The sequence below is a fragment of the Saccostrea cucullata genome, unplaced genomic scaffold, assembly GCF_032062105.1.
Source record: "Saccostrea cucullata isolate Sc308-1 unplaced genomic scaffold, CSIRO_AGI_Scuc_v1 ctg196, whole genome shotgun sequence".
Classification (NCBI taxonomy): domain Eukaryota; kingdom Metazoa; phylum Mollusca; class Bivalvia; order Ostreida; family Ostreidae; genus Saccostrea; species Saccostrea cuccullata.
This window is the reverse complement of record NW_026933558.1, coordinates 495,838-506,833: the sequence shown is the minus strand read 5'-3', so window position 1 is coordinate 506,833 and position 10,996 is coordinate 495,838. Positions and strand designations below refer to the sequence as shown.

Here is a 10,996-nt window from a genome sequence, read left to right as displayed (position 1 = left end):
TATTTACGTTTTACACTTAAAAATGTACTGTTAGTTTCGAATAAAGAGTTGGGTAAAAGTGGAGCACTAGACGTATTGCCCACGTTATTCTTCAGTAACGTTCAGAGACATATAAGAGAGTGTAGTGTACAATGGCAGTTACATTACATACAGATTATGGAGACATTAAGATGGAATTGTTTTGTGAACATTAGGCGCACTTGTTTCATAAGCCGGGTCAAGCCGGTTAATATTCCGGAACCGGGCAAGTCACTTGTTTCAAATATATTTAGAGAGAAAGTAGCCCGGATCGCCCGAAAAATTTCGAGCGGCCAAATGAAAAGCAATATGGCGGAAAACGGAGGTAGAAATGTTCTTGATGGTGAAACATTCGATTTTTATCATTTGTCGTAGTCTCGGTGTCAATAAACAAACACTACTGAGATAATAAGAGACTTTTACAACATATTTGTTTGCATTTGCACGACAAATTTTTTTTTTCAATTTTAAAGCTGCTTTTCAGTTCTGTGGGTAACGAGACCCTATATGCTCTAAATTCACAAATTGTACATTGAATGGAACTAGTAAATATTAAAACGAAATATATCCACTAAATCGTTGTTCTCGTGCGTTCAGATAATTTTGATAATTTTTTTTTAAAGCAACAGCACCAAATACCAGCCATTCCGGCTTATTTTTCACTCGTTTCAGCGACACTAACCGGGTCAATATGCCATGTGATAAAAGTGAACCGGGTCATCGCCCGGCTGTCTGAAACAAGTGCGCCCAGTGTCCAAAGGCTTGTGAAAATTTCCTTGCTCTTTGTGCCAGTGACTATTACAACGGTTGTTTGTTCCATCGAAACATCAAGGGGTTTATGGTTCAAACAGGTGACCCCACGGGTACAGGAAAAGGTGGAAACAGCATATGGGGAGATAAATTTGAAGATGAACTCTCAGACACCTTAAAACACAACGTAAGGGGCGTGGTATCCATGGCAAACAATGGACCAGACTCGAATGGATCTCAGTTCTTCATAACCTATGCCAAACAGCCACATTTGGATTTGAAGTATACAATTTTTGGAAAGGTGATTGATGGATTTGAGACCCTTGATGAAATAGAAAAACAACCAGTTAATGAGAAAAACTATCGTCCTTTAAATGAAATACATCTACTGAATGTTACAATACATGCAAATCCATTGGCAGGGTAGTTAGAATAGATACTTTTTTGGAACAATTAATGTCTTATCATGAACTTTCATTTTGCTGAATTAGTTTGACAATAAGTGGCAGCTAGATCTGAAGAATATACATGTATTACTGTTTCTATTAATAAAACTTTTATATCTTAGAAATGTCTTGTATTTTGCAAAGAGTGAAATATATAGTATTTCAGTACAGTTTAGCAGTTTGGGTCGTGGATGCACCTGGCTGTTATACAAAGGTCCCTCTGGTTCCAGCTGAGCTCAGTGTAGATGAATAGAATATTTTGTTCAGTTCTTTTTCTGGAAGTCATCAAACTTGGTAAATAAATCTAAGGCCTAAATTTCCCTCTAGGAGTAGATGACCTCTGTTGAGTGTGAAGACAAAAGGGTCAAACTGAACATTGACAGACACCAAACTTGGTATACTGGTTCCCTTTATGGAAGAAACTGACAGTTTATTTTGAGGTTACAAGTTCAAAATGACAAATGTCAAGGGTAAAAAACAGCACTTAACACAATACAAGATAATACAAACAGGAAGAAAAATGTTTTAATGCAGAGGGGCAAAAATGTCCCTGGTTAGCTTTGTGGCCCATGGACTTTTTGACAGTCTAATATTTGTAAGGATCAAACTTTTGACAGGTAATAAAAATAAAAGATATCCAGAAGTCTCTAAAGGTTTGAACTTAAATCAAAGAAAGATGCTTGGCCTTGAAGCTATGCAACAGCAATAAGCAGAAAAATGATCCTTGGTTAAAGGTCATATTGTGGCAAATTTTATTGCATTCAGAGTAAAACTGAAGGAAGAGTAGCACGATGAAAATGATTTTTCAGAAATTTCTAATTTTAGTTACATGGCAACACCATTCATCAATGATTTTCAATTCTTAAAAACCCACAAGTTAGAATTTTGAATCTCACAGTAGTAATTGCATGGCAAGTTATTCTGTATACAGGGAAATTTTCACCCCCGTTTTATTTTTGCACCTTTTGCCCTCATCGTAAATGGGCGAATATAAAACGGGGCGAATTCAAAGTAAATAATATTATATCTTTAACAAAAATTTTTCTGGGAGAATTAAAAAGGGGCAAACTTGTTTCCAAATGTAAAAGGGCGAAAATAACCCTGTATACAGTATTGAAAATCAGACCATAACTGTAGAAGGGTATTGAAAGGAACTCACAAAAATTTTTATTTTTGGTAACCAAGGCAATGCGGTTAAAACTAATAAATATATTTAAGTTTCTTAATGTAGTCTAAGAAATACATTTAATCAGACCAGAGCTGTAGGAGGAATAACATTTTTGAAAATTGATCTCAGATGAACAGACACCTAGATGGACAGATGGGTGGGAGACACCACCTTACCATCTCAAAGTCTGTTCAGAGGCCTGTTCAATAGATCGAGTGTTAATTTGCAAAGATTTCTATTGGAAGTAAAACGAATTCTGGCAAGTGCTCGCGAATATTCCGTCTGTTGAACAGGCCTCTGGTCTCTGATCAGGAGAGCAAAAAACTAACACAGAGTTTGATTAAATGAATTTATTTATGAATTATAAAATATAAATAAACAATAACAAAATTGACCACACAGGTTTACAGGCTTTAGAGCACATTGTTTATTGTGCATCTTGAAGATACCTATTTTGATTCCTTTTGTTTAAAAAAAGTAACTGAAGTTTGAAAAGCATGTGGAGAACCATTAAAATGTCTTACTTGTTTTCCATGAAACAAAAAAGGGACTCAGTCACTGATTCAGACTCCTGGACTATTGTAATACAGTGGAACTATTTTGTAAATTATAGACATGTATATAAACATTTCATTTATCTGGCTCACAAAACATTGCATCATTTCACTTCAATTCTTACATTTCACTTATCTAGCCCAATAATTACATTGTATGTAACATTTCATATATCTACCTAACATTATACATGTATTGTAACATTTGACTATTCCTACAACTTGATTTTGACAACAGTGATTAAAATGGGTAGCTATATTTTTCTTCATTAAAGACAGGCCCATGCAGTGTCTCATTTTTAACCCAACAATCATCTTGTAATCAGAGATTGTACGAAATGTAGATCGAAGTAATTTTGGTACAATGTATATGACACTGAGAATATTTACTTGAATAACATTTTATTTGGAGTCTTTTTTTTAGGAAAGGAAAGGAAATTTATGCTAAGATTTTTCTATCTCCTAACTAATCAAATAAGACTGGGGAACATTAACTGGCAAGATTGGAAATATGCCATTTACGTCATCTCTATCTGTTACAATCAAAACATTCAATGATAGACAATGAAATGGGTGGGTACAATTCAACGTGGACGTGGGGAAAACATTGGATTGAAATTCGAGTTTGAAATTCATTTTCAATCCACCTGAGCTGTTTTCAAAAGCAAAGTGTGAATGTATGATCCAAAAGACATATATTTCAATACCCAAATGCATGTTGGTTGAAATTTATATTGATATGAGTTTATTATCCTATAATATAATCTTAGGACACTGGCAAAAGTCATAGAAGACATTTTTTTCAGGAGATGGCCATTTGATTCTAGAAAGGGGGGGGGGGGATTGTCCAGTCGGATCATGCTTTGTATATACCAATTAATTTTTAGGATGACAAGAGCTTTTTCAGTTTTGTCTTCAATGAATTTTAAAAATGTTTGATAGCTTTCTTATTTATTTCCAAGATCATTAACCCCCCCCCCCTCCAACACACATACAAAATTATACCAAACAGAAATCAAATATCTGTCCATTCATATATTGTTTTAAAACGGTGGACAGAAAATTCTGATTTATATATTATTTTCAAACTATACCAAAATTGGAATTGTCTTCTGGGTCAATCAGTAATAATGTGCCTTTCCGTTCTAGCGTAGCTCAGGTGGATTGAAAATGAATTTCAAACTCGAATTTCAATCCAATGTTTTCCCCATGTCCACATCGAAATTGTACCCGCCCATTTCATTGTCTATCATTAAATGTTTTGATTGTAACAGAGAGAAATGACGTAAGCTGCATATTTCCAATCTTGCCAGTTAATGTTCCGCAGTCTTATAAAGACTTGCAATGTTTAAAAGTGGCAAATAAAATGGCCACTGTTCTCACTTCAGCAGCCATGTTTTAAACATGTATCTAGTAACACTGTCCTTAGCCTGATTGATAAATCACATCTCTTTTTAATTTTAAAGTGATTATTTTTTTTGTTCTTGATGTTGGTTAAAATTCTAGCCTTAAATAGTAGAACTTAATGAAACAAATACCCAGCAACAATAACCATGCAATCTCGATAAAACAACATCCTACTCCTTTAATTATTTTCCGTGGAGTAATATAGCCATATATAATAAACACATTGAAAACATGCATAAATGTGTATCATTTTGTGGTGAAAATTTTCTATATGACTATAAACATTGTTTTTCTTCTCTAATTTTTGTCAGAAAGACAGTCCATGATTGTATAACTTCTCCAGCTATTGGCACACATACACTATAAATACACACTTTGTCATTTCCACACCAACACATTTATCACTGATTCAACCAATATAAGAGACAGATATGTATCAAAATTATTACACAGATAAACCTACATTACAAACCGCAACAGCTTCTTCACTTGGAAGTACACATATACATACAGATTTTTAAAAAAGTTTGCAATAACTAAATTATAATCTGGACTAATGAATCAATTAATGCTCAAATCTATTTTTCTGCCATTTTCTTTTTCTTGACTAAGGCAATGAGTTCTGTAGCTACATTGTTGTAGCCTATCATAGTGCTGACAGCAGCAACATTCATTATGCCCTGAAACAAACAAAACACAGATATATATACAGTTTATCGGTAGCATTTTTAAGATAGCATGAGATTGTTACTTACAAAGGATCATTTCAAGTTACAGTTCTATTGGTTTATGTCTTGTACTGAGATTCCTTGTTCTTAAATCAGTTTATGATATTCAATGCATTTAAATATAGCAATTTCTTAGATAAAGAATCTTGATATCCAGCAAGGAGGAGCGTAAGAATTTTTAACAAAGAACTGATTGTTTTGATTCCTATAGAATAATCTTACCTGGCGGACAGCTAGTTTCAATTCATCAACATCCTGTATCGCTAAAAGATACTCCTGAGTCATTCCCCAGTTCTGTAATTAAGAAATATAAAGCAAATATATATCACAGAAGTAAATCACAAAATCATCTGAAAAGCAAATCTTTATGTGAGAAATTTCCATGTTGCAATTATGAAGTGGTGCTTTGAAAGTCACTCAAAATATTAAAAAAAAAAAGAAGCAGAATGACATCCTTCCAGAATTGATGCTCCCTTCCCCCAAAGGGCCCAAGCAAAGCATGAATCTCAAGAAATATCCACTGATGCACCACAACTTCAAGTTTGCTTAGGATACTCCCTTTAGATAAACTGCAGTGACCTCAACACCTAGCATGACCCTAAATCTAGCCAAACACAATGAGAGACAAACAGATTAACACAGTGATGCTTGTTTAACATCCCATCCCCACCCTTTTGGAAATTCCACACTGGGGCATAATTAATTTTCAATTCAAAGATATACTTACCATTGCAGTAGCCTCCACCTGAAGGAAGAGTTCTGTCAGAGCTCGTATCACAGGAGGCACCACGGCACCGCTGTCCACCTGCTCTTTAGACGAGCTGTCATACAGCTGCCACAGTGGCTTCAGACAGCTCAGGTCTAACTTCAGCTTACCAACACGGGGGCACCTGCCAACATAGCTTGTACAATGATTCATCATTTCTTTTTCACAGAAAAAAAACAACAAAATGACTGAAGTGCATATTACTATGGAAATAATTATATCATCATGATATACAGATATTTTATCTTCACACATTGGTATTTATTTCCAATATGCTCAAATACCTGTTTTGTGTTTCTAGAATCTTCAACAAGAGCTGAATAGCCTTCAATCTCTGTTCTCCCGTTTGCTTGGTGGCAACATACACCAGTATTAACCACAGTTCACTGATATGGAGATTTCTGGAATAAAAAAAAAAAACATATACATGTACATGTATTATTGTGCTTTCCTGGAAATAATCTTTTTATGTGCTTTTTTAAAATATGTCCTCTGTATATACAATTCCACTGCAGTGAGATGCTTACAGAGCGAGATCAGTGGATAGGACATTGCTGAGGATAACATATCCTGTCTGGAAACTATCCCTGGTTCCCGCTGTTACTGTAAATTTGTATCCCCATGATGTGTTGCCTCCTCCAGAATTCACCGTAAACTCAAAGTACACCACGTCACCTGTATCAAAATATTAAAACTTCAGATCTTCAGTGTATTGAAATATAAACAAGAAAATGCACAACCAATCAAACATAAAGTTACTTGAACTTTGATTAATCCACTGAGAAAGTGTAGAGTGGATAAGATTTTCATTATCTCCATGACTGACCTGGTACTTGGAAACTTGTCCAGTTGGCCCCAGCACTTCCTGTGAACTCGTGTGTATTTTGCTGAAGATTTGAAGAAGTTGAAAAGACTATCTTATCTCCCTCTTTCAATGAACATCTGGAAACAAAGGCATTTACATGTTAATATAGGCATGATTAAAATTGACCAATGCCAAAACATAGATACATTCTGAAAAACAACACTTGTATATAATCACTCCTATTACTGTAAATGTATTTTATTTGGTGTGTATGATATTTGGCATAAATTGATCTTTAAACAAGATAGCTTAAATTTAAATTAGTGCTTACATTAAGACAATTAATGATGTACTTGATTTAGCGGAAGATGCTTATCTTTGAAGGGTGCTAAATAGAATACACAGCCAAATGTAAAACATTTACAGTATTTTAAATGTGCAATTTGAAAAAAAAATCTTACCGTCCATCAAATGAAATCCTGAGACAAGAGGCCCCTGGTAATCGTATGGTGTCTTTACAGGCGGACGATTCCTTGTAATGGTGGTCACTCTCCTTAAGTACTGAAGACAAAGTGACCTCCTCCATAAACTGACCAGCAGTCTTAGCTATGGGGATCAGGCTGTTTGGCTCACAGTATAAAATTATCTTCTCCACAACCTACAACGAGAATTTCATAATCACATCTGAAATGTACAGTTAAAACTCCTCTTCCCCTCTCCCTTTAACAAGTTTAATGGAAAAGTGATACTTGTATAAGATTAATTCTATAATACAAATTTCAAGTCTATAGAGTGAAGATTTAACAAAAGCCAAGTAATGCCACACAATAAAAATTAAAATATTCTATAAATGTAAACACTGTATTTCAAAAACTGTATGTATGTACTTTGGATTTTCATGTTATACCTTCAGGTAGCTGCAGATCTGTAGCTCTCCAAAAAAATATATATTGATAGAACAAATTGAAAAAACTGTATATTTATTGCGCACAAAAAATGCGCTGCTTCTCGATTTATTTCTCCATGTTTTTAAAGCTGTAATTTGTGTTCCTAACATATTCTTTGACTCTTTCCACAACAAAACATTCCTCATAATTGTTGTTAATAGTCCTTATGACCCTGATATTGCAATCATCGGACATTTCGCTTATTTATACTGCCATTTTGGTTTCAAAGATAATTCGGTCCAATATGCTTCGTTCAGATGTCAACTACGAGAGAACTTGATAGAGGAGAAAGTAATTTTTTGAAATCTTCCATTTTTTGCAATTGAGGTAAGAATTTGGAAAAATTAACCAAGAATCGAGCGCACTTTTTTGTGCGCAATAAATATACAGTTTTTTCAATGGGTGGCTCTGTAGCTCTCCGGTCTATCAATATATATTTTTTCGGAGAGCTACAGATCTGCAGCTAACCTTCAGGATGTCAAATCTACAAAAAGACCTTCAAAAATCAAACATGCTAGAATTTTTTACAACAAGTAGCTGAAATACTTACACACTGGAATCTGCTCCTACTTTCTGTTTTGTTCAGTAGATCTAACACACAGGGGATCTGCTGGGGATCCTTACATCCCAGTAACTCTGCTGTAATGACCGGACCCTGCTGCTCCGGCCACTGAGCTAGCAGACTGGCCAGCACCTGCCGAGCATACAGGACAGACATGGCCAGGTTCACTTTTAGGATGTAGTCCCGACAGCACGTTCGGCCGTGTTTTTCCAGTTCCTGTTTCAGGAGTTCACTGCTCTTGCTGCGTTCCTTCTTCTGCATGTCACTGTCTGCGTCGTTGTCGGGAGTTGGGATCAGTTTCTGGGATTCTATGTGATCCTCAGCTGTAGCCTTCTCCAACACTCTGTTAAAACAAAATTCAAATAACTTCATATTGACCCTTTTCAGAATATTCATATCTCATTATTTTCAAATCTTTAAAATTGATTAAAGTGAAATCAGAATTATATTGACCAAGTTTTGAAATCTCAAATACTGAAGAAATAATAGCATTCAAGAATAGTAAAGTTCTAATATCTGAAGCTTTTACCTGTTGACTTGATTGAGAGCTGGATGATAATGTATACCAGTGTCTATAACTTTATCAGAGGCAGCAGTTTCAATGGCAGCCTCAGGGCTCTTGGCATGTGCTATTGACTCCCTGAAAACAAAATAATCAAAAATATATTTAACTTCTATGTCTAAAACATGTTTGCTCATAATAGTGATCACATGGCAGTAAACAATGTACACTGTACACGTATATGCATTATATTTGTATTGTTTCATGTAATACTTGCCATTTTTCGCTGAGTCTCTTAAGATCTTCTTTGGCAGTTACTGGGGAAGTCTCCAAGCTAAAAGTACATAACATGCAAACTTGCAATACTTCATTGACAATAAAGTAACCCAAAGCTAAATTTGTAAGCACCTGCAGAATTTTCTGATAAGAAATAGAGCTTACTTTTCTACTATGGCTTTAACTACATCATCAGGACTCTTGTCATTCATTTCATAAATGGCTCTCAGGACATCTAAAGGCAACTTCAGATCATTGTGCAGTGTCTGAAAGTAAAGAAACGGTTTTGCTACTTTGGCAAAATCAATTTCAAATATCCTGGTTCAAAAATACAATCACATACTGTTATTTTGAGCTCAATGGGGCTGACATAATAGGGTTTAAAGTTCATAAAATACATATCACATATTTAGAAAATACATGTATGATGAAGTTGAAACTTCCAATAATATGATATATCCATGGTATTAAAATATCAATGTTGAGAAAATGAAGTTATTTGTAGATGTAATTTCATAATACCTCAAACATAACCCTGGTCTTCTCATCAATATCCTCAAACACCTTGTTGATGTCGGTTTCTCCCTTCTTTAAGGCCCCTGAGGTCACTGTGACATCATCAGAATCCTCGTCATCAGAATCAGTCGAGGATTCAGATGAAGATGAAGATGACATGAAGATATCATCTGATTCATCATCCAACAATCCACTGTAAGTGGCACCCCTGGACTGTGACCGTTTTTCCAGGGCCGCCGCCAACCTCTCAGAGAGAGACAGACTCTGGGTCTTAATACCTGGGGTCGCGGAACCACCCTGATTAGTGTACAGCATAAGGGATAAAACCTGGGAAGCAAAAAAGTTCAAAATAATAAACTGAATACATGAACATCAAGGATAAATACTTTATGTAAATTAACATTATTTATGACTCACTTCCAGGTCTTTTAGAAGCCACTGTTGACTGAATTCCGTCCCTTTGCTGGCTATGAACACCAGACACTGTATAAAGCTGGACTGGTATAGCTCCGGTATGACTGCTTGGTTGGAATTCTTCAAACTGTTACTAAGAACCTTGAGACAAAGGGAGAGAACCCAGGCTGTTTCCACTGTCACTTCAGAGTCTACAAGAGAAAGAAATATTAAAATGTTTCTCAGCCTTGTGGAACACTTTCCCTGCTTGACTTTTTTATCAACAGTCCAATTTAATTTCAAATGCATATTTTTAAGAGGATGAAATATAAATACATTATAAACATAATTTCATTCTATAAATATGTTATACATACATGTATAAATGTAATCTTATTCTTCCATCTTAAATCTACACTGAAGTCCTACCTTCTCTGATGCTCTCAATGATAGTCTTGGTTGTTCTGTAGAAGACAGAGATGTACATGGAGTCCCAGATCTGTTCACTACTCGTCACACAGTCCACATACTTGTCCATTATCTACAATATACAGAAATACAACTTTAAAAAAAGCATCAATAATGGAAGTTCTATCAAACATAAATTTGTGAGTAGAAACAAAAATAAAATCTTCGATGTAATATTAAGCGAGGTGCTTACTGTGTGCCTTTTCCTGGTCTTGATTTCTATGACCAGAGTCTGGTTTTTATCTGGGAAATGTTTGAGGACCACTCCTGTCTTCCTCTCCAGACCTGCATACTGTGTGAAGCTAACCAGAGTCCCTATGGTTAACACCTGTATAGGTATAAGATCAAAACTTTAAAATTCTGGCTCCTACAGAACATCATTATAGGTACTGAGTGCACATTAAAAATAACCAATTCTACACTTTCTTAGACATGAACACATAGTCTTTTTTTTTTGAAATATAGAGAATTATTGTAAGAAGGGTATTGTACATTTCAGTCACCAAAATTCAAACAGAAAATCAAAATTTGTTGTAAGTGTTTCAATGATAAATTAGATTACTGTGGTATCATGAAAATTCAATACTATATTGGGGGAAAATAACTCGCGGTGTTAATATTTGCTATATTCACGATGTTAATGGATCCGTGAATTCAAGAAACAGTGAATATGTTTTCAATAGGTATAGA

The 10,996-nt window shown here is 35.1% G+C and overlaps 2 protein-coding genes across 2 annotated transcripts in view; one reads left to right on the top strand and one right to left on the bottom strand.

The window, feature by feature from the left end:
* The first annotated feature begins 327 nt into the window (after positions 1-327).
* On the top strand, positions 328-1,339 carry LOC134238648 (peptidyl-prolyl cis-trans isomerase-like 3). The gene is made up of 2 exons (XM_062720771.1): positions 328-351; positions 761-1,339. Exons 1-2 carry the CDS (start codon positions 328-330, stop codon positions 1,193-1,195), a joined length of 459 nt encoding a protein of 152 aa, XP_062576755.1. The 3' UTR covers positions 1,196-1,339.
* Positions 1,340-3,927: 2,588 nt separating this feature from the next.
* The window catches only part of LOC134238640 (zinc finger ZZ-type and EF-hand domain-containing protein 1-like), a 29,482-nt gene continuing 22,413 nt past the window's right edge, over positions 3,928-10,996 (bottom strand). The window contains exons 56-70 of the mRNA XM_062720762.1: positions 10,500-10,634; positions 10,268-10,379; positions 9,863-10,050; positions 9,452-9,772; positions 9,095-9,195; positions 8,927-8,987; positions 8,681-8,787; positions 8,140-8,494; positions 7,104-7,300; positions 6,664-6,779; positions 6,365-6,512; positions 6,122-6,238; positions 5,799-5,961; positions 5,294-5,365; positions 3,928-5,023 (exon numbers count right to left, since the gene is read on the bottom strand). Of these exons, the coding sequence (XP_062576746.1) occupies positions 4,922-5,023; positions 5,294-5,365; positions 5,799-5,961; positions 6,122-6,238; positions 6,365-6,512; positions 6,664-6,779; positions 7,104-7,300; positions 8,140-8,494; positions 8,681-8,787; positions 8,927-8,987; positions 9,095-9,195; positions 9,452-9,772; positions 9,863-10,050; positions 10,268-10,379; positions 10,500-10,634 (2,295 nt within the window). The 3' untranslated portion in view covers positions 3,928-4,921. The remainder of the gene's footprint in view (positions 5,024-5,293; positions 5,366-5,798; positions 5,962-6,121; positions 6,239-6,364; positions 6,513-6,663; positions 6,780-7,103; positions 7,301-8,139; positions 8,495-8,680; positions 8,788-8,926; positions 8,988-9,094; positions 9,196-9,451; positions 9,773-9,862; positions 10,051-10,267; positions 10,380-10,499; positions 10,635-10,996) is intronic.

Bases quoted from the DNA above. Each gene is read 5' to 3' on its own strand.
- LOC134238648 (XM_062720771.1), top strand. From the start codon at position 328: ATGGCGGAAAACGGAGGTAGAAAT. The intron at 352-760 runs GTTCTTGATGGT...GTCTGAAACAAG, and splicing joins CGGAAAACGGAGGTAGAAAT to TGCGCCCAGTGTCCAAAGGC.